The 23,467-nt window shown below is 44.5% G+C and overlaps 2 protein-coding genes across 2 annotated transcripts; one reads left to right on the top strand and one right to left on the bottom strand.

Moving 5' to 3' along the window:
• The first annotated feature begins 3,114 nt into the window (after positions 1 to 3,114).
• dharma lies at positions 3,115 to 4,715 on the top strand. The gene is made up of 3 exons (XM_040039692.1): positions 3,115 to 3,403; positions 3,590 to 3,795; positions 4,674 to 4,715. Exons 1-3 carry the CDS (start codon positions 3,115 to 3,117, stop codon positions 4,713 to 4,715), a joined length of 537 nt encoding a protein of 178 aa, XP_039895626.1.
• A 2,492-nt stretch (positions 4,716 to 7,207) lies between these two features.
• clip3 (CAP-GLY domain containing linker protein 3) lies at positions 7,208 to 22,766 on the bottom strand. Its single transcript, XM_040039701.1, has 14 exons — positions 22,551 to 22,766; positions 19,967 to 20,106; positions 18,249 to 18,342; positions 16,919 to 17,080; positions 16,719 to 16,837; positions 15,997 to 16,233; positions 14,425 to 14,475; positions 14,030 to 14,165; positions 13,258 to 13,413; positions 13,043 to 13,174; positions 12,760 to 12,883; positions 12,410 to 12,477; positions 12,237 to 12,309; positions 7,208 to 12,005 (listed from the first exon to the last, which is right to left on the bottom strand). The coding sequence occupies exons 1-14, from the start codon at positions 22,591 to 22,593 to the stop codon at positions 11,951 to 11,953; spliced, it is 1,590 nt and encodes a 529-aa protein (XP_039895635.1). The 5' UTR covers positions 22,594 to 22,766; the 3' UTR covers positions 7,208 to 11,950.
• Between the last annotated feature and the right edge of the window lie 701 nt (positions 22,767 to 23,467).

Raw genomic sequence — 23,467 nt, 5'->3', positions numbered from 1 at the left:
ACTCGTGGAGAAGATGCCAAGAGGAACTTTGCAATGAGCTTTGCTGTCTCGTTGCTGTTTGCCTTTTACTGCTGACCAGCGTTGAAAACCCTCCAAAAACAGACTGAGTGAGGCGTCGTAGAACTGTGCTGCTGAGGCAACAACGCAGTTAAAAAGCAGCCCAAACACAGACTGAAGGAACCCTGAAAGCAGCTGATAAAAAGGCGCAGCCAGTGAACCTGTGCAGAGCTGCAGAGTGCTGACACACATCCCCAAAACATGAACAGATCCAGCCCAGAGGAGCACTGGGCAGCAGCACTGCAGGCGCAGGGAGGAGACGACAGATGAGGAATGAAACGTGCCCAGAAAGCCCTGCGAGTGAACCCCCGCCGCGCTCACTGACCAGCAGCCAGAGCCAGACAGCGAAGCGGGGAGGGGGGGGCTGGGTGTCTGGAGCCCAGCTCGGAGAGCAGTCTGGGCATCACCACGATTTGCTGATTCACGCTGAGAGCGACGAGGCAGACGTAAAGCAGTCCGCAGGCACAGAGGGGAAAGGAAGCTGCAAGGCAAATTAAAACCCGCACGACAAAATAAGATCAGGTCCACGACTGCGGGGCCTGCGCACCCACTATCATTCATCTGCACGCGCTGAATCACGAGAAACGCCAGTTGTTGGGGCGGATGCTGCCTAAAGCCCTGTGTGACCTCTGCCGTTCTCCTGATGCTTCAGACCAAGCTCGTTCCTTTCTCCAGCTTTTACGATCAGAGATGAACAAACACGATGCAAATGTCACAGTAAAGGTAGAACATCGTCCAGCACAACTGGAGCCCTGACTTCGTTAGGGTCGTGTTATCCCTCTGCCTGCCTCCAGTGGACATTAGAGGAACTGCACGTTGCTGCTCAGGCTTGTATCTTCACAGCTTCAGTTTCACGTCCAAAGCCACACGAGGGTCATCTGCAGAACTTTATCTGCTTACTTAATGAAGAAAACACAGAGGAGCCAACAAATCCAGCTTTCTGTGAACGGACCAATTAAATCTGCTCCCCTGATATAAACACAAGCTGCATATTAAAGCTATATTTCTAACCTTCCTCCAGTTTAAATACCAGAGCCCTTATTATTTTACAGCATTTTGTCGTCCTCTATAATATTCAGACTTTACACAGACGGTGAGCACTTTTTGTATTTTTCCTTTAATGAGCTACTTTATTGGATCATATTTTATTTTGTCAAACTCCTCTTTTTTGTGTTTTGGGCTGTGATTACTGTTCTGGATGTTACCAGTAACCCTTTAAATGTGATTTAAAACACAGTTTTACAAAGCTCAGCTTCTAGACTCTAATCCAGGCTTTTCTGAGGTGGTTTTTGTGTCTATCTTATCAAATCTCTGTAGAAACTCTGCACAGGTTTAAATGTTCCCTTTGATCTTTGAGAAGTTGCTCTTTAACTGTCAGTTTCTCCTTTTCATTTCTTAACGATCCCTCAGATTTGAGGAGGAGACTTCAAAGAGAGGAAAGTCATTGATCTGCTGTTGATTACTGATTGATCTTCCTTCACTGTCCTGTTCATGCAGGGGTCTTATTAGCCTGTATGTAAGATGAGATTGACGTGACGAGGCCAATAAAACGCTGCTTTCTACCTGTGATTAAAACTGTAAAATGTTCTGAACTGTATATACAAACATGACAGCTCCTCCAAACCTCTGATGGAAACTTTTATCAGACTAATGTCTGAGAGCAGTTTGAGGCGCTGAACCTTATTTTTATGGTTGTGTTCGGTGTTGGATCCCTGCTGGGTTTCATGCTGGACTTAAGATGATCAAACCAGAAAAAAAGTGAGAAAAGCTCATCGAGCTTTTGATGCTTTGATGTCTCCAGTTTGTGAAATCTCCACATGATGAAAGCAGCGATGCACAAACACGCTGGTTTCACTCCAGAGCTTTCATGCTCTCGGAACCACGTGACCTTTTTTATTTCTTATTAAACTTTTCTTTAAAAAAAAAAAAAACTTTATTGGTAACAGTGCAGGAGGCCCATCTGCCTCTTAGCAGATTTGTATATGTAACTAAAACTGGACTGCGGCGACATCTGGTGGTCACCAGCACACACTGCAAGAAATAAATACATAAAAAATAAAGAATGAAATAAATATACAACATATGAAATTCATTAAATAAATAATTTTAAATTAAATAAAATTAAAATAAATCGTTCAATTGTCGCTTATTAAATACAACAAAAATATCTATCTATCTAAATATCATCTACATTGTGAAGAATGTTCATTTAAGTAGATAAAAAATAAATAATTATCTGGTTGCTTGTGTGACGGAAGATAAATAAAATAAAAATAAACATAAATAAACGAATTTTATTAGAGTGTTTAATAAAAATAAAATGGATAAAAAAGCATTTAAAGTTTTTTTCCGTATTATTCGCTCTGCCTGCTTTCATAAATGATGATCCTCTCTCCTGTATTTTAAAATGTTTGTCAAAATACGGATAATTTACGGTAAAAGACACGTTTTAAATTTACTTACTAAACATATCTCGAATATTATTTTAAGTCATATTCAAAGATAAAGAATAAAGAGGAGTTTTGGTCTTTCAAACGGAACTAAAGGGATTTAAATGTAAAACGTCGTGAGATGAAAAGTAAATCTCGTATGTATCAAACTATTCTGTTCTCACACAGAGTTTCCAAATGTAAAGAAGTGTGTCTTTCGTACACTATGGGTTTTTACATAATGTGGTTTCATTAACATTTAATCGATGAGGGTTTGATTCGCTCCAGTCTTGGCTGTTGTCTCTGAGGCGTTTACAAACTGGGGTTAATTAAGATCCAAAGTCTTTCATCTTTTCAGAGTGAAACAAAAGTTGAACTTTTAATCAAAAACGTCATTAACAGCTAAAACTGCGCCATCACTGATGAAGGAGCTCTTTGAAGTTACAGGTAACACACCCATTACAGAAGCTGCTGTCAGTCATCGTCCACTTCAAACCATCAAAGGGTCAGGGGTCAAATCAAAGTCCAGATTTCTTCTCATGTCTGAATTCAGGAGCTGATTAACATGTTAAAGAGCAGAAGGTGTTTAAAGGTGGACGCTGGAGCTCTCGGGTCAAAGAGAGAAACCATGGACCGAGGCCGAGTGTCGGACTTCAGCATCGAGCGCATCCTTTCCCCGCAGCTCGGCCCGAGGCCGCCGCTGCGGGACTTTCCACCGAACTGGTATCACCGGGGGGTCATCGGCAATGTCAGAGCTCCCTCGCCGGTCCAGGTCCCGTTACAGGCGATGGGCTGCCAGCAGTGCAGAGAGATGAGCTTCGGAGAGGAACGATTCCCGCTTTACAGACCCGCTGTCCATCAGCAGCACTTCTACTCAAACCCCGGAGTTTACGCGCACTTCAGCCAAAACCGTGCCGGTAAGCAGAGACTCTCACAGTTCAAGTTTTATTTCTTCACCAAAACTTTGAGACTCTTTTTTTTAAAAATGGGAAACTTTTATTATTTTTTTTAGTCACAGTCAGGATGTGTTTGCTGTGATATTCATGCTTCTGTTTTGTCTGATTCTTTCTTCGCTAAAAGCATTTCTGGTCCTTTCCCCCCAGATATGCAGCCTCTGGCGGCTTACAGCGGATACCCGCAGCCCTCGGCGGTGCCCCCGCAGTCGCTTCAGAAGTTCCGGGTGAGGACGGTGTTCACTGACAGTCAGATCAAGCAGCTCGAGGCGCTGTTCGAGATCACGGACTACCCCTCAGTGGAGACTCGTGCCGAGCTGGCGAGGCGCACCGGGCTGAGCGAGGAGACCGTCAGGGTGAGTCCGACATGATGATTTGGGGTGTGAGGCTGTCAGGAGGCCGTGAGGAACGAACAAGTGACCGTCCGTGCGTAAAATCCCTCCAAGTTACACAAAAGGCTCCCAAGTTCCATTTTACTTTGACTCAAGTAATTAAAAATAATAAGGGTATTTTATTACATGCATACATTAAACACAAAGGCCTTTTTTAAATCTTTGCGCACAGAGCAGCCAGGGAATGAACAACATACGAATTCACTATTTAGAAAAACACCATTAAACCAGAGTTTATGTTATTATTTAACAATTTTAAGATTCTGCATTTTGAAACGGAAAAAATAATAAAAATGTCTCACGCGCAGGCGCTGTAAATGGTGCTTGTAATGACAGCAGACTCACTGATGGGAAAAATGAAATATTCCTGAAATTTGACTTAATTGTTTGGACTAAATTTGACTCGTGCTGTAGCCGAAGTTTCATGTTTTGTAGAACTGACTCATTAAATAAGAGGAGAAAAAATAGTTGCCTGGAAAAGTTCGAAGACTTTTAAAAGTTTAGTATCAGTGAAGATGGACGATGCTTTGAATCTCTTTAACGTTCCCAGTACTGATACTACACTGGTTACTAGTTTTCAGTATTGGGCCTTTTGAAACGTTAGGTACCTTCATGCCTTCCAACATACTGTAGTGTTTGAGTACTTTAGACCTTTACCCGGTATTTCTAATATATGAAGACCTGTGAAGGATTAGTACTTCACTAAGACTGCAGTTTGTAGTTCAAGATTACAGTTTTGGTACTGAACTGTTATATTTTCGTAAGCTGCACTGTGCTCTCAGACCCAAATGCGCACGCATATTAGAATCACGAGACTAACTCTGTGTCTCCTTCGTTTCCAGGTGTGGTTTAAGAACCGCAGAGCTCGGAGGAAGCGCCAGTGAAGCTCGCTCTTCTTCTCCGAGAACACCTTCACCTCCCAGACTGCCCGCCTGCTGTTCACCTGAAGCCGAAGTCCCTGAACCCTGCATTCTTCTTAATGGCCAGTAGGAACACGACCCTTATTTATGACACTGCCCCCTGGTGGCAGTACACGAAAATACTTTACGCTGCACATTTCTGAGCCTTGTCTCAATACCACGATGAACCTCAGGAAGAATGAATGATGAAATGTTTCGTTCAGACTGTTTGGCCTAAAATTTAATTTATAAAATTCTTCTTTTTTCTTTGAGCATTCAAAAATAACAAAAAAAAACAAACGCACCTCTGAAGCAGAGTTTGTAACTTGGAGAGGTTTTTGAAAATAAATGGAGTTATGATTAAAATCCATAAAATCCAGTTCTGTGTGTTTGTGCCTTTATTCACAGAATCAGTAACATGATTTATAATGTTCTTTGTATTGATGCACATTCAGGAACACATGACAGGTAGTGTTACTGCAGGGCTGGACTGGGACAAAAAAATCAGCCTGGGCATTTTGACTAGTGACCGGCCCACCGTGGTATTATAGGAAAAGCCATAAAGCCTTTGTAATAAACTTAAACCTACACCGTCCTCCCTATTCTGCTATTCTAAACAGTACTTAAAAATATAAAACAACCTAATTTATAATTACATATTCCTCACTAATAGGGTTGCCAACTCCCAGCAAAAAAAGAAAATAAAAATAGGGAACCCTCTGCCTCAAGATGCTTAACGGACAAAAACGTTTTTAATTTAATGCACGTATAAAACAAAAGCACAGAAATCTGTTATTTTTCTCCAGTAATTAAATAGATTCAACATCTTTCTTCAACAGAATCGCAGACTGCACAGATGGTACCTTCCCAAAGGAAAGAATACTATAACTTACTAGGATATATACCAGGCTTAATATTTACTGAATACAATAATGGATTTCTATAAATTTTAATCAGATAAAAACTTTGGTTGTAAGATTCAGATGATTATTTATTAAAAACGAGACTTTTTAAATGAGAATAAGAAAGAAAAGTATTTCTTTGTGCCCCCCTCTCCCTGTTAATGCCCTACCTGCCCCCCTGGCAACACTTTGCTAGACCCGCCCCTGCACAGTTACCAGCTGTCAGCTGCTTAGAAACAGATCCTGGTGTTATTTGTCTCTCAGAAACAGTTCATAACTTCAACTCATCCATGTCACCTAAAAGGTAAACCTGTTTCTCCATCACCTGTTCAGCTCTGATGGTTCAGTAAGGACATCTCCTGGTTTCATCTTCATGTTTCCCTCTCACCACATATCCAAACCATCATGACCAGCAGCTTTACAGCTGTGGCTCCAGCAAACATCAGCTGATACTAGAAATTAATATTAAATCAATTCTAACAACAGCTGATCAAACGTGCTGCTGTTGTTTAGCGCGACATCTGCTGTTTTTTCTTCTTTCTGGCGCAGAGAGAAAAGCTGATCAGCTGATCATTGATCAGTTTCATGATTGAATTAGCAACTTTCTAGCTGAAGAGGAACGGGGACAAATCGCTTTCCTTTTCACCTCAACTTTAAAGTTCGACCTCCTCGGCTGTAATTGGTCCAGCCCAGAGTCGATCATGACCAACTGGCCAATCCACCACCTTTCATTTATCCTGTTAAAAAAAGAAAAGAAATAAAACCCCATCGGCCCATAAAAACGAAAAATCCCGGTATGACTGGGGTTTGTGTGGTAGTAGCGACGAAGACTGTGACCAGAGGAAAGTGTGTTCTGGAAACTGGCCACCGGGTGTCACTGTTAATCATTTTTAATTGTGGTCTTCATATTTCTGGAGTAAAATAAGCTGTTACGTGACGTCGTTTTGTTGGAGACTAAAAGAGTAACACAAGGCTGGCCAAGCAACCATAGCAGAAGAGGCAGGGTGCACACAGGACAGTCTGTGACAGAGAAATGTTGCTGCAGTAAATGTAGAAAACTCTTTTTATTAAACCTTTGCTTAAATTGTAAGAAATGTGTAGAATTACAGAAATCTATCATTTCTTTGGTGTATTATAAATGGCTGTGGGTGAGGTCTTTGTCAAAGAACAAACAAACCACATTTAAAACCCAAAATCATTTTCCTCCTTCACATTTTCCAAAGGGCCTCATGTTTGATACCCCAGGTCTACAGACACCTGTGTGAGCCACGGAGGAGCTCACGGGGAGAAAGAAGCACAAAGAATCCCCATCAAACTAAAATCAACATGTAATTATGCTGTAAGTATGAATTTATTTATATTTATTGTCTGTCTAAAATGTAAAAATATGCATATAAATCATTTTCACTCTGTAGATTTTGTGGGTGTGCTCTGATAATTGGCTACAAGGTGTCAGTGTGAATCCTTTTATAGTCTGAGTCAAATAAAAAAAGATAATAAATGTATCAGTTTTATTAGTTACTGTTTCACTTGATTGTATCTGAACGCAGATAAAAAGTCCCAGCAGACAGAAGGTTTAGAAAAACATCAAATCTTTATTATATTCATAGTTGTTATTATTAGAAGCATTTTCATGCTGATGAGAAGATACACTGAAAACCCCGAATGAGAAAATACTGAGAGAGCATGCAGTGAGGATCTGTTAGGAAGAAGACGTCGATGCTCGTTCTCTCCTGTTTCTGCTTCAGCGCCCGTCGGCTTTAAACACACTTTGAAAACAGGAGTGACTCACACACATGGACTAAAGTAACACACACGCACACTTTACAAAACCAGAGAACAAAAAGTACACTTAGTGAAGTTATCAAAATATAGGCTATATACTGTATAATCTTCAGACTCCGAATGTTGAAACGAGCAGTGCCGAGTTCGTTTCTGTGATTTCGACGTTACATCCTCAGACAGCCGTCACTTCTTTAAAGGACACCGACTCTCTCAGTTAACTACAAATCACAGTTTCCATTCCTGCTGATCCAAACGTGACTGATTTCCTTCCTTTAAGCAGCCGCTGGCGTCAGTGCAGCTCTGAAAATCTGCTTGCAGAGAAGTTATGTTGCAAACAAGAGCTGAGCCGCTAAAACTGTCCAACGGCTCCGGCTTCACATCAGGAGGAAAGAAATCACAGAGGCGACTGACAATAAACTCCTGACTCAGCTTCATCTTGAGTTGTGGAAGATGAGAGACGATCGCCGTGTTTGTGCTCATACGACATAATAACAACGCTTCTCCAGAACCAACCGTGATCACGGATGCACTGATCGGACATTTGGGTTGTCTGTCAGTCTGACGCCGAACAAGTCGTTCAGCTGTATGTAGCTTACACCGCCCATCAGCAAGGGCCTGTCAGCTGTGGTGTAGCATGGAGGGAGCCAACAGGAAAGCAACTCTGAGGCTTTTCACACCTCCGATGCAAACAGCTTTTATTTGTGGATGATACAAACGTGCATGTGAGGAGCACTCAGACCGAGAGGACCAAAGGGAACTAAAGTAACAGACGCGACGCACAAATCAGTTCAACCAATGATATTTTTGTCTTCCAGACATTTGAAATACAAACAGATTTCCTGAATATCTGTTGTATTTGTGAGTCTTTAATAAGATAATATTGTCATAATCTTGTTTTTGTTTGGTTTGTGTTTCATCAGGGAAGCTCCAGTAAAGATCAGTAAAGATCACTGCTTCCTCATTTCAGACTGTTCCTGGGTCAGTCCTCGATATCAGCAGACACCCAAAGCCAGGCTACCACACTGGAGCTGAAAAAGTTTGATCGGTGCATCCCTGATCACGATTCTCAGGATACATATATTTAACTTCACCTCATCTTGTTGAAGTGTGGAGAAGCGAAGCCAACGTGGGCGATGAAGGCATCAAACAGGATTTTCATTTGAAACCAAAAAGTGGAAACATTTCTAGAACATTTTTAATTTACAGTCACATTTTGGTTTCGATTAGGAGAAGATGATGGCTACGACGTGACGGAGTTTCAGTGGCTGAATCTCGACAAGGATGCAAAATTTCAAACATTCCTGCTGCCTCAAAGTAAGGAAACCAATCTTAAAGTAAAAGCATGTTTGAAATCCAATCAACAAAAACGACAAACTGAGAGTTTGTAGTTAAAGAGCTAAATCAGGCAAAAAGAGCGGCAACGGCCTTGGATACAGAAACCAAAGTGAAAATATGTGGCGATAAAAACGTCTGTAACGCTTCCTTTAGCGTGAGATTAATAACTGGTGACGCTCCACATCTACACAGCACGCTACGTTCAAACCGACATATCGACTGTACTGTTACTGTACGTTTACTGTACAAAGACAAACCTCCACCATCACTGCGGTCCACTAACGCTCGCCCGACTGGGTGGAGCTTCAGCATTGAACGCCGTGCTACGACAGCTGACTTGTGGCGATGAATTTCCAGAGTGAAACTATAAACAGATGCAAATACGACACGTGGACTGACTCCGGTTCGTCTGGCTTGTTTGGGCTGTGGCTGTGATATTTATTTGTGAAGGTAAAGCAGTAACTCATCTGCACATCGCTCGAACGTCTAGTCCCATTTTTCAAAAAGCTGCTTCTCAGGACAGTTTTGGACGGTTCCAACAACTCGATGGATGCAGGACTGACTTTTTGTGTTCATCTCATCCATGATGATTTCAGGACATCCTTAAAGCAGCTTAAATTTACTACAGTCCTACCAGGACACCAGTTTGTGTCCGTGGGGAACGCGACATGACTCAACCTACCGCTCGCCTGGTTAAGTCATTCAGAGGCGAGGCTCAGGTCAAGTTCAAGCAGGAATGAAAGGTTTGTGACCACATGGACTAAATCCTGCAGCTGACTGAGTTAAACTGAGCGCCCGGTGAGTGGAAAAGCAAAAGCACTGCAGTTCTCGTTAGTATAATGTTGAAGCTGATTCCACGGGCACAAACAGGACATTATCCACAGCAGTGTGCACGAGCAACCACAAATGTCTCCTTTGGCCGAGGCTGCAGAGCACACGGAGAGAAAAACCGGCAAGCCCCGCCTGAAAGGCGACCTCTTCATTCTCTAAAATGACCTTCCACCAGTGTTTGCAGGAAGGTGGTTGGTCGTATTTCATAATTCTCATAGTTTAAAGTTTTACATCTCCGGAAACAAGTTACCAAATCTGCCCGGTCTTGTTCATGAGATCTGAAAGCTCCGTCCAAGAATCAGATAACAGAATAATGAAGCAGCACAAACTGAGGATCTGACCTCACCAAATACGCTCCACGGTCTTCCTGGTGGCATCTGGGTCACTTTCCACTTGACTTGGATCAAAACTGAGGATGGATTTCATCCCTTCGCTTGTCGGGTTATTCTCTGGGCTCGCCCCAGCAGCCTCGGCCATCCGAGCGCGAGTGTGTTCATCTCTCTGTATCGAGTGCTCACAGAGTGTAACGAGACATTAACACAGGAAACGTTTCCACACAGAGATAGGTACACTGTTTACATATTGCTGTTTCTCAGTTATGCAGAGATTTACCATTAAGCACACATTTAGGTTAGCTTGTGTTTTTCTTTTCGCGGATGCTCACATTCACAAAAGATACCAAAGTCTTATTTAAATGGAGAGAGAGAGGAGCGAGAGAGGAGGGTCAGAGGAAGATCAAAGATTTGGACTCGGGAGCTCGTTTGGGGGTTAAACTTCTAAGTAAAGGTCATTAAAAACCTCGAAATGGAGGCGCTGATGAAGGGACGCTTAATATTACAAAGACATATTCAACCCTGAATGGACTGGACATCACATTTAGCTGGAACTGAAGCTCGTGTTCAGAGGCAACATACAGACATGACAGTCTCATGAAATGGGGCCGGAAACGTCAACGGTTTGGGTCAGTTAGCAGTTTATGGTTAACAGATTACAACTGGAGCCTGTTATTAGTGTTAAAGTATTTGGCAGTACGCTGATTAGCAGTGACTATAATCAAAGGTACTTTTTGTAAAGAATTCTTGGACAAAAGCGGATTCAATCCTTCAAAAAATAAACCAGCTTGCGCCTTTATGTCAAAGACATTTATGTTGCAGATGCAAATTGATGTAATACCTCTGTCGACCACCAGGTGGACCTAAGCTGCTCACGAGAAATTCTAAAATTAGCTCAACATTCGTACAAATGTTGCTAATCAGACTTATTTTATTCATTGGAGCACAAAAATCGTTCTGTGCATGTAGACGACTGTAGTGCTGGTGGAAAACTACACTGGAGCTCAGATGAAGCGCTGCCACCTTGTGGTGAAAATGTGCGTTGCATTTCCTGCCAGACGTTTGCTAAAAGTACCTTTAAAGATTAACGGCTGACAAACAGCAGGAAAAACATCAAATCCAGCTGTTCTTTGTGGTCAGGATTGCTGGAAACGTAAATTAAAGATAAAGCTTCTTCTTGTTATTAAATGTTAGCATCCACACTCCTCCACATACAGCGAGTCAACCCGGAGGCCAAGAACCACTTACTTATCTCACACATCAGCAGTGGAAATAAAGTCTCCTACAGACAATTATTGGCTGTGTTCAAGTAAAAACCCTGTTTTCACTTCTGAGTTTCAAACAGTTTGGAGTCGGGATGTTTTCTGGGATTTTCCCTCCATGCACTCGGGATTTTTACATCTTAACTCAAGCGGAGACGGCAGAGGTTCTTGGTCTCAGACGAGCAGACAAACTTATTTTGCACAAACTGAGCTCTCGTGCGCTGCTCTTGTTCATTTGCGCAAAAAACGTCTGAGAATTTAACAAACACATCTGCCAAACCACAAAGCACAGGCTGAATATCTGCATTATTGCCCACGTTTGAGCTAGCTTGTGCCGAGCTTGGCATTAATGAGAAAATCTGTTTAAGACCCAAAGCTAGTAGCAGCAAAAACAAAAGCACGTAGCAGCACAAACGAACGTTTTGTGGTTGTTGTTAGGCCCCGAATGACAGCACAACACGGACAAATACCGAGCTGGGACGATGAGGTGAGAAGACGTGAAAGGTTGGGTTTTTTGGAGGAATCGGATTCTCGGTTTCTTCAAAGGAATGCGGAACGTTTTGATCAGATACAAGGCACTATAGATTTTGCTATAGAACGGCTAAATTAGGAGGTTCTGGGCTGAGATTAAGAGAGGAGGGGGACGGGGTCACCACGAGAAGTTTGACTGACGACGGCGAAAGTCGGTGAAAGCAGGAGTAGAAGATGGAGAGTAAGTACAGCGGAGAGACTGATCTGGTGGTGGAGTAGAAGAGAGAAGAGGAAGGGCGTAGTTAGGACTGCATCTCAGCGCGCAGCATCCACGGAAACCAACAACAGAAGAGCAGCCTGCAGGAGACGAGGAGGAGGAGGAAGAGCAGGGTTCAGTAAGTCTAATCCTGCCTGCTTTGCTGGACTTATTTGGACTTTTGATAAAAAGGTGAAAACACAGTTTTATTTTGCTTTTCTTTTAAAAGCTCAAATTGAACCGTTTCCAAAATTTCCTCTTGTCAAAAAGTCCAAGAAAGCCGAACAGCAAAGAGCGCAGGACTGTTTGCAATGTGACGGAGCAGGGCTGACCTGGATATGGAGCTCTCAGACGTGAGGTCTTTAGGGGAACGCATCGTGTTGAAGTTACGCTTCGGCTGTGACACTGCAGCGCACAAGCACACAACGTTTGTTAGAACAAGGCGACAAATACGGTTTTCAGGGGTAAAGAATGATAATAATAAAACACTATGGTCGTCACTTACTGGTGATCTGGTGGACCTTCTTCACCGTGGAGCTGTCGTTCTGTGAGCCGTCCTTAGGGCCTCCGATTCTGACAACAACAGTGTTTATTGGTGACTTTTAAGGCGTCGCTCAGGAATCAAAGATTTTAAAAAGCCTTAATGTCACATCGTCCTGGTTACTTTGAAGCTTCACTTCAAGCTTCCACAGCTTTTAATGCTCTGCTGTATTTTCAGTTTTTTTCATGTATTTAATCTTTTTCATTTCCAACATTGGAAGAATTTCTGAGCTAATTAATCCTGAAGCTGATTATCTCCCCATTCTCATTTATTACACACACAAAAACATCACAGTACCTTCGACATATCCTCACCTCTGGACACGGGAGGGCGGAGCAAACACTCCATATTTGGGCAGGCAGCTGAAGTAGCGGACCCCAAACACCGAGCCGTCGTGTTTCCCTGTGGGCTGGTCCAGCTCGATACCGAACCAGTAACCTGCAGGGACACAGATCCGGTCACAGCTGCTCTGTCTGATAAGCATTTCTGCAGGATTAGTGCAAAGTTTCTCCGGACTGGAGAAGGACAGACAACACAGTCCTACAAGTATCCACGTGTGCACAGTTCAGAGAACCGACTGAGGATCAGCAAACGCACCTGGAGCAAAGTCTGTCTTGCCAAAGTAACGAACGATGCCGTGCTTCTGTCCGGCCACCAGAACCTGATCTCCGACTTCCACATTCATTCCCTCTGGATCCAGACTGGCTACTGAAGCTTTCTTCTTCTGGGCTGAGAATGCAGAACAAAACTGATGAGAAGCACAGATAAACCTAATCGAACGAAGCTATTAGCAAAGACTGTAGCTCGGTTACCTTTCTCTCGCTCTTTCTCCTTCTTCTCTTTCTCCTTCTTGGTCTTTCCTGCGAGGCGGGAGGCCAGATCCATGCGGGGTGTTCTTGGGGTGGAGGTGACTGATGAAGCCGTCTGGTCCACAGATTTGGAAATCTTTGAAACTGGAGCGAAAATCCCTGCAGGGCAGAAGTAGATCAACGCAGTGAGAAACAGCAACAACTCCTGTTTCCATGCTGGAAAGATGACGAGCGTGCTCCTCCAGAAGTCTCACTTCTCCACCAAAAACCTCCACAAGAACAGTCGGTCAGTGAGTTTGTTTACGATGAAATCAAAGAGCTCAGACCAGGACTTCCAGCAAGGACAGCCGACCGAACATGAACAAGGAGATGACTTTAAACGGTGAAATGAGGGAAGGACTCTTCGTGTTTGCCTCCTGTGTTTTTTAGTGATGAACAGAGATATGACGTCTTTAGATGTCACGTTCTCTGATGTATTCACTGATTCGCTGGATGTTCTAAAGCTTGGAGGTCTTGAAGAGCCACAGTCACTTCCTGCAGATTCAGGAAGTATTACTAAACTTGAGTTAGGTTTGTCTGATTCCCCTTTGGAGGTTTTCTGGGAACATCCAATGGGGAGCAGATCAGAACTCACTTGTGAGAACCCGGAGCAACTGGAAAAATCCTGGGAAAAGTCGCCTAGAATACGCTACTTAACACGGTGACTTGATTTCAGATAACGGGAACAAAATGAAAGGAGTCTTTGTCTCGCCTGTAGAAACCACAAATCTCTCACCTAACTTCGGAGGGCAGATGAAGTAGCGGACGCCGCCCACGCTGCCATCGTTCTTGCCCTCTGGCTCGTCTAGCTCCACGCCGACCCACTGCCCGCTGGCGAACTCTGTAGTACCACAAAACCTCAGAGTGCCAGTCTGAGAGAGACAGAAACAAAACGAGAGGGCGGAGTCAGAGGTGACCTCTCGCACTCTCGGAGCATGACTGCAAAAGAGATTTTTTCTGGTTAGGTTGCATGGGGGCAGATAGTCTGGGTGTCTGCTGCTGTGTTTTATGAAAGGGACAAACGTGACATCAACGCTACAGATGGAGTGACGGTGATTTCATAGGAAGACAACATGTTGGCAGCGTGGTGAGTCACTTCAGTTAGTCTACAATCCAGCCACTCCAACCAACCTGTCTGCGTTTTGCAGCCGGGCTGTCGTCTCTGCTCTGGTCTCTGTGGGGCTACACAGTGAAAACACACTGTTCAGAGCTCAAGAAGCACAGTGTGAAGGACAAACTGCCACCACACACACACACACTGCTGTTTACATGTTGTTAAAAAGAAACTGCCGATCAGATTAACCTCTTAACATCCACTGGCAACCCCCCCAAAGGCTACAGGGTCCTATTTTAAACGCCCAAATGTAAAAGCTGTTAATAAAAAACTGCGATTCAAACAAGACTTTATTTGAAATGTAACATCTTCTAGTTTCTGAAAATCTGCCGACCAAAAATAACGACTTGATGCTCGATCATCCAGGTAAGTAAATCTGTTGAATCTGTTCGTCGGGATTTAGACTTTTCAGTGGGAGAAACATCAACTCATCCAAGTAAAGCCATTGTTCCTTCAGTGCTGCAGGTTTCAGTCACTGTGCAATGTCCTGTTTATAAGGTTGAAACCTGCAGTCAGCTGAGACTGAAGACGTCACCTGGATGATGATGAAACGTTTCTCCCACTGAAAACGTCCAGATGAACAGAATCCTGCAGAAACTGCTCGAAAATCCACCTACGGAGCAAATTCCAAACCACCGATCCCTTCCACATGTCAACCCAGATCAATCCAGGTGTGAAACCCCAGGTGAACATCAAGAAAACACTGGACAAACCTGGAGAGCATTACTCCAAAAACCAGACAAAACTAGTTTCCAGGCAGGAGGGAAACTGGAATGAGAGTTTTGACACCAAAGTACAACTTCTGGCTTTCGATAAGAAGAAAGAAAATGCTGCATTCAACCATAAGAGCGTCATTAGTGAGGCATGGTGGTCATATCAAGGTTAACATGGCTTATAATCATCAATGAAACGATGAATTCTGACTTATAATTAGCAGAAAATATCAGGAGACCTGTCTGTGAACTGAACCGTGCAGCACCACAAGAACCATCATCGCATCCTACAAAGAAGAAGAAGAAGACCTCAGAGCCCCTCCCTCTCAGAGCTGAGGATGCCTGTACCTGGGAATGGGGTCAAATCCCTCAACAGCTGCCTGAAAAGGTCGTTTGTAGTTTTTGATACACGAGGTGGCTCACAGCAAATATCCAAAGCAAAGGTCCACATACCTGTAACCCTCTGGAGTATTAAAAAGTACAAATCTAACATTTTAATGTAATTTCCTGTACTTGCATCTCTTTGAGTCTCCTTGACCTCCATCCACCAGGCTGCCACAGAACATCTTAGGGTTTGCATGTGAGCGACACGCTAAACAAGCACCGGCTCAGAAACTAGAAGATGCCACCTTCCAAATCTAGTCTCTTACATGAGTTCGGTCTTTTGTTGCAAGTCTGCATATGAGCACAAATATCATGTAAGTGAGTAGACGTGAACCAAACTGTACCTCTAACCCTAAAGAGGTCACTGTTGACCTGGTGGATGTTCAGAGGTTCAGGACCGTGATGTTTTAGGTCATGTTTATGCAGAAATACAGAAGATTGGTTGTTTCAATGTCCGTCAATTTATCCCAGTTTGATCTCAGCGTGTCTGACCTTCATGTCGTCCAGCACCACGCGGTCTCCCAGCTTCAGCCCCAGAGCGGCCAGCATCAGGTTTCCTGGGATGTTGTCGTAGTTGGGCAGCGTGGCTCTGGGAAGATTGCAGCTCAGTGGAACGGCGTCCAGTAGCAGCTGCTTCAGCTCTTTGGCCACCATTGCCGCCTCCGCCTTGTCCAGGCTCATGTCCATTGGGTCGGGAACCACCTCTGCTGGAACCTGACCCTTATCGTTCTGCAGAAACAAGTCAGAAAGCCAGATTTGAGACGATAAATCACCATTAAGGGTCTCTGGATTTCAGCTTTAAAGGAACAGCAGCACAAAAAACTCTAAGAGCTGAAGCAGTCTTATTATCCTTATCCTCCACCTGCAGTTCAGACCTTCACAGACTGGATCAGCCAATCAGAGGAGAGTTCGGCAGAAGCTAAAAAGGCTTGTTACAGAATTAAAAAGAACTGAGGGTTTGCACCACAAGGACTGGGACAAGGTAAAGAAGGATTACTTTGAACTGAAAATTATGCAAAGCTACGTTAATTCATGAATTAACTCATTCACTGCCATTGACGTCTATAGCCGTCAATGGCAGTGAATGAGTCAATGGGTTTAACTCATTCACTGCCAATGGCTGGCAGTGAATGAGTTAAAAACAAACAAACATGGAGCTGGAGATGAGCCCATTTAATTAGCCCCCAGTAGTAAGTAAGGAAAGCTGTCCTTACCCGAACGGTGGGGTTGGCTCCGTGCTCCAGCAGACATTTGACTGCACCCAGGCAGAGGTTGGAGGCGGCGATGTGGAGAGCCGTACCATAGTGGAAATCGCTGCATGTGGAGTTCAGGACTGAGGAGAACACGGAAGGAGAGTCTCACCTCCTGTTACCTTCAGAACGATCACTAAAATACTGCCTGGTGTAGAAATTACCTCTGGGTTTGGCTGCTTTGAGCAGGACTCGGATCAGCTCCGGGACGTCAAAGTACGCGGCATAGTGCAGGGCGTTCATGTTGGTCCAGCGGCTCCTCAGGCTCACGTCGGCGCCCAGCGAGATCAGCTGAGTGGTGAGACGCAGCGCTGCCGCCGGGTCGCCTGCACACACAATGAGGACGAAACTAAGACGCGGAGGAGCTGAATCCACCACACGCACAGACGCCGGCCGCCCCAGAGCAGGTCCAAGCAGCTGCCCTGTACAATAACTTGGAACCACGTGAGAGCTCGAGTCGGCATTATTCCCAGTTGTTACATCAGGACGAACTAGAGGAACGTGGGACCTGAAACAAGGATCGCTCCTCTGCTCTTCCTCCTGAAGCAAAATCTCTTCTGAATCGAGGGTGGAAGGATTTGAGACTTTGGACTGAAGTTGGTTTGGTGCGTCGTTGGGATTTTTTTGTTTCATGTGATTATTAGAATTCAACCCTCTGAGGTCCAAGTTTTCACAGGTAATAACACAAACTCTTCACAGAAGGTTTATGGGAAAAATATGTAAATAGTTTTATTATTTTCTCGCGGGTGGAGTCAGAGTCATCAGCGGTAACGTCGAGTTAGACCCAGGATGGTAAAGTTGAAGATTTGTGATATTCTGGGCTGATATCAGCGAGTCATTTGTCAGATATTTATTCTGGGATGATTAACAGAGACGCACTGACTCCAGTTTTCTTGGAAAACGTTTTCCAAATGTGACCTGCTGACTTAGATGATGTTTCTAAGAACCAAAACAACAGCTTTTCTTCATAATTAAAGAATCTTTTTGAACATAAACTGTGATGAGTTACAAGAGTTTCTCTCACTTAAACTACTGAACTAATGAAAATGCTCCTGGAAAGAGGCACAAATAATGAAGTGAAATGAGCTGTAGCCGGATACCCGACCTCACCGAGCCAGCAACTTTTTTTTCTGTTTTTCACTCGTCTCTGTAGTTTTGCTCGTAGCCGCCTTGATCCTTTGCTCATACCGAGGCTGCTAGCTTGCGGCTGAGGTTTGGATAACTTTGTTAACTGGCTGAGGGTGAATTACGAGTCTCGTGAGGTTTATTGTCTCCATCACTCACAGCGAAGAGCTCGCTAACAGCCACAGCCTCACACTAACGACCTGCCTGTGAGTCTGCAACTGAGTATTTGAACACATCGCTGTGTGTATGCTGCACATATATGAAACAGGCTAATTAAGCCAGGAACTGTCTGATCCTGGTCTCTGGTCGGTCGGTCGGTGCACCTCTAGACCGATGCTTCCCTAATAAGTATCAAATAAAGTAACTTACCAACTCCGTGAGCTCCGGCCTTGCAGCTGTAGTGAAGCAGCGTCATGTCGGTCAAACCATCGCGGTCGTTCACATGGCAACCACGCTTCAGGAGCTGAGACGGAGGAAAGACAGTTACAGGTAACCTGACCAGAGATTTCACACCGAAACTTTACAAACTGATATCTGCACGTGCAGGTTTCTGGAACTTTCCATTTCTGTTTAGAGCCACTTGTACTCTGGGTTTTTTTAATCGTGTCAGAGCATGTTCTGGTTATCACACAGCAGTTATTGATATCAGGCTTTCAGTTTTCTGGATTTTTAGGCGTCACTTTCCTGTCACACTAAACAAAAACGTTAAATAAAGCCAGGAGGGGCAGATAGCTGAGGATACATTTATAATATTTTATTTAACATCAGTATATCGCTCCTACATGTGATGTTATGGTTGTATAATAAACTTTAAAGTGGGAAAACCCTGAGTTCACATCCTGGCCGTGCTGGCCGCCAGCCTTCCAGCTCGTTGGCTGATTTCTTCTCCGCGATCGTCGCTGTGCCGCTCTCTCCTTGTTTTTCTTTCCTCCAGGCTGAGTCGGCTTCACGCTGAGTCACGGTGAAGCCTCACTGACTTTCCATCGCTCCCTCTCCCTCTGCACCACTTGCTCTGCCTCCTGTTTCCATGCAGCCATTTTAACTGGGTCATTATCACCATCTCTCTGTGTGCAGCGCTGCTGCCAGTGTGACCATTACAGAAGGTCTGTACAGATATGCCCCCTTCATAAACCTTTCCCCTCCCTAAGGGATGGATTTTTTTAAATAATTGTTTAGGTTACGATGAGCGGATGGGCCTGATGATGCACATGGATGCTGCTGCTTTAGGTTTGCTTTGGAGCATTTTCAGTGCAGTGATCTGACAAACAGCATGTCCAGCTGTGGGGCCCGCGCATCCAATCTCCTCTAGGATGTTATTTGCATGTTGCTTAGCAACAATTACATGGTATCTGTGCCTTGGTCACCATGGTTGCTAAAAACTTGGCACAGCGGCTTCTTCTCACTTTTGACTAAAAATAAAGTAACGGCAGCAACAACCTTTGAGACGCTGCTGGTGATGCAATCAAAGTGCACATACAGGTGTCTGATGCAGAGAGCACTTTATCACATGGAAGAGCCTCCATATTGTTATCTGGTATCCAGTCCAAATCAATCATCAATAATAAATAATCTTCCCAGCCTGTATTTTTTTAATTGCATGGACCATAATTTGTGCTTTGAACAGAAGCTTTCAGCATTCAGGCTTTAAGGGCCTGACAAGAGCTGCTCAGAGAGACATCACTGTGTGTGTGTGTGTGTGTGTGTGTGTGTGTGTGTGTGTCCAGAGGGTTGAATCTGGGTCAATGTGACAATGAATCAGTGTTGGCTTTAAGCCAGTGACACAGAGGACTGCAGCAGGCTGAAAGAGAAGCTGCAGCACTGCCGAGGTTTCAAAAACGGAGACATGAGCTCCAAAGTTTAAGCCTAATGGACAAGTTATTAAAAAATTAACTATGAATGTATGAATCAGGAAATTATGTGTAGAAAGCAGCAAGTTTTTATGCTCAGACTGTAAACGTGTTTATTTCTGCTGTAAAGTTTGAACAGGGGAGTCTGTGGGGACGGACTCACTGCTGGAGCCTCTAGTGGACGTTAGAGGAACTGCAGGTTTTCTAGTGGTTTTTTTTTTTTTGCTTTTATGTTCTCACCTCATTGCCGATGATGTCAATCTTGTGCTGCACCTGGGGAACCCACTGTCGCACGATGGCGAACAGCTCAGGGACCGTGGTTTGGGGATTCATGAGGATCTCCAAGCAGGCCGGGTCATTTGGGTCGAAGAAGGTGAACGCTGCACGCAAACAGGAAGAAATCACAGATGAGCTTAAAGAGACAAAGAAAGGTAAACGGAGAGGAGCGAGGAAAGCAGGCAGGCGATGGTTCCAGACGGTGACACCAAGAAGAATCTGTCCCCGTCATCAAATCAGAAATAACCTGCGAGTGCTGCAGTTTCTCTTCCTGCAGGCTCTGCAGCTCTGAGGAGGGTTTTATTTCACTGCCATCAGCCTGACAACCTGCCCCACTGCGACTCACTGTCAGCAGCTCCGGGAGAGCCATTCCACTTCCTGCTAATAACAATGAAGGAAATCAGCTGCATATTCATCTTGAGGCACAGCAGGGGGCGCTCATGAGCTTGTCCTCAATAGCCCCTTTTCCATTAGTACCTACTCGATCGACTCAGCACGATTCGCTACAGTTTTCAGGGTTTTCCATTAGGTCATAGTACCTGCTCACTCGGGGTTCCTAGCGATCCGAGCAGGTACTAAAATGTGACATCGTCAGACTTCATCCCACTAACTGGCTGGTCAGTAGCGTCACTCGATTGTTTACGAAAATCAAAACCACCATTTTTGAAGCTTGACAACGAGGGAAACGGCTACAAAAACGACGCCGTGATCCAGAGTGTGAGGAAAGCCACAGACTGAGCAGCAGGTATATCATCACCTTGACGTCCACCTTTGTTGTGGCAGTCGTGTCACTTATTGATTACGTCGTGGGACGCGCAGATGTGTTGCTATGACGACAAGCACGCACACTGGGTTGTAATGGAAAATCAGTGGAGCTGAGTAGTAGGGGTGCAACGATACACAAAATTCATGGTTCGGTTCGATATTTTTTCGATACAAAAAAAATGTTCATGCTTTTTTAATTTGTCATTTATTAAAATTATAAATATATATTTTAACTCAAAAGTACAGTTTTTAAATTTAATGTTGCTGAAACAACAAAGTAATAAAAAATAAATCTATCTGATGGAGAAATCACTCATCTTTGGAAAAGAGAGTTTATTACAGAGAAATGTCTCTTTCCAAAATAAAAGCTCTACTATACGCTTCTTCTGGGCTATATTCTCAGCAGCATATTAAACATATCAGGTCCCCATAAGGAGAATCCTGTGCTAACGGCTGTCTAAATGACTCGGGTAAAGTTTGTAGCATGCTTGTTGTTTTTGTCTGCTTCCACTTGTCTTTGCACTAGGATGCTGTCGGAGTAAATGTGCAGTCATATTCGTTGTGTTCCCACTAGTGCTGTCAGCGTTAATCTCGTTGAAATGACCTTAACGCCACAACACGGCAAATCTCCGTTAACGAGCTACCGCCGATCGCCCCGTGCATGGGGCTGGACGGCCAACACGTTAACGAGCTAACTGCGCTAACGCACTAGCTCCCACCCATGTAATTGAGCATTGCGTGGCACATCCAACATACTGTTTTACTTTAGTCCATGACGCGCTTACCTTCAGGGTCATACGTCACATGAAAACCAAAATAGTTCCAAACGCCAGATCTGAATGAGGGTGGGGGAGGTTCAATTTGCCATGTTGCAACGAGCTTAGCTTCTGTCTTGCTAGCTTGCGCTGCGCTCAGTGGATCTGCGCTCGACAGTGCAGCCTAGGCGGAGTAGTCGAGCGCAGATCCACTGAGCGCTCAACACAGACAGCATCGTCAGAAGAAAAGTTGATAAAATAAATTACAAATGTTGTATTGTTCGATACATATGCGTACCGAACCGAAAGCACTGTATCGAACGGTTCAATATCCATACGAGTATCGTTGCACCCCTACTGAGTAGGTACTAATGGAGAAGGTCTTATGAATGGGACTGAAATAAAATACCACCGATGTCTAACTTTATCTATAAAATGCATTCTGCTAATGCAAGCTGATCGGTCACTTAAGGACGTCCTCCCTCAATGGCGCCCATTCCCAAAAGATAACCGGACGTTAGAAGTTAAAGAAGAAGAAGCAGCTGGTTGTGGTGGTTGAAGGTGATGCAGCTACACAGTCTCTGCTGCTGTTTGCTTCACGCCCCAAATCAAAATGGCAGATGCCATTAAGCAGCTTGTGGTGCTGTAACATCAGTAATACTCAGAGAAACCTGTGAGAAACATCTAAAAATTAAAGTGAAGCTGTTGTTGGGACCAAACATTTACCTCACATTTATATTTTTGCTCTACAGCTCCTCAGAGCGCCCCCTAGGGAGCAGGAAGTGCACAGAGTAGGAGTTAATGCTGAAAGAGTAAAAGTCAGCTTGAGAGCGCCCTCTGCTGTGCTGCTCCGTGAACTGCAGTGATTTGCTTACTGAACAGTGATTGGCTGTCATCAATACAACAGGCCGATCAGTCGATCAGACAGACTGCGAGTGCTGACAGTGAGCTGTGACTCCAGCAGTCTCCACTTTAACAGCGTGACTGGCAGCATTTAAGGTGTCTGAATTTAAGGTGGTATGACGTACCGTAGTCTTTGGGCAGCGGTGCCTGGGCGGACGGGTGCACCATGGCTCGGCGCCGCGGCTCGTGAACCGGACTCTGGTACTCGGACACAGACACGGGCTCTGGCTCCGGTTCAGCTGGAGCCTCCTCCTCTTCCTCGCGCTCCTCTCTCTCCCCCCGCTCCTCCTCCTGCTGCTCTTCCTCCTCGTCCTCCTCCACTTCTGTCCTCTCCTCCTGCTCCCTCTCTTCCTCTAGCTCATACTCCTCCTCTTCATCTTCTTCCTCCTCCTCTACTCCTTCCTCCTCTTCCTCTTCTTCAGTCAGCGCCTCCTCCTCCTCTCTCTGGACCCTCCCCTCCTCCTGCTCCTCCCGGTCGTGCCTCTCCTTCTCCTGCACCTCCAGGTTCTCCTCTTTTGTCATGATGAGGGATTCTGCAGCAGGGCCTGTCAGAGAGGACGCAGTAACAGATTTTCTATTATTTTGTCCTTTAAACAACATTTTGCTCACATTTTGTTCAGGAATTCTCAGCGTTTGTGCTCCTCAAACACTAATGAGAATACAAGCAGAGGTTCAAACAGGAAGCTGGATGTTGGAGAGCACAAACTGTCAGTGAGTAGTAAATACGAATAACTAAGGACATCCCTGATTCAGGGAGCCTTACGTCCTCGGTCAGGACACCATCCAGTCTGACTGACCTTCATGAAGAACCAGGTTTCACAGCCTTTCTTGATGTTTTACTCCATCAGACTGCTGGGCCTTCACACTTTTTGACCGACTGTACAAGTCTGATCAGAGAAGACAGGTGTGTGCTAACAGCCCCGTCTTTGTAACTGACACAGAGTCTTTAAAAGGAGCTGCTTCCTTTGCTTTCCTGCAGACTGAGGTTCTGTTTCTGTCACATTGTCTCGTGTGACCTGAAAGACTTCTAGCTGCAATGATT

This window comes from Simochromis diagramma, unplaced genomic scaffold, assembly GCF_900408965.1.
Source record: "Simochromis diagramma unplaced genomic scaffold, fSimDia1.1 OVJJ01000031.1, whole genome shotgun sequence".
NCBI lineage: Eukaryota > Metazoa > Chordata > Actinopteri > Cichliformes > Cichlidae > Simochromis > Simochromis diagramma.
This window is presented reverse-complemented; position numbering and strand designations above follow the sequence as displayed.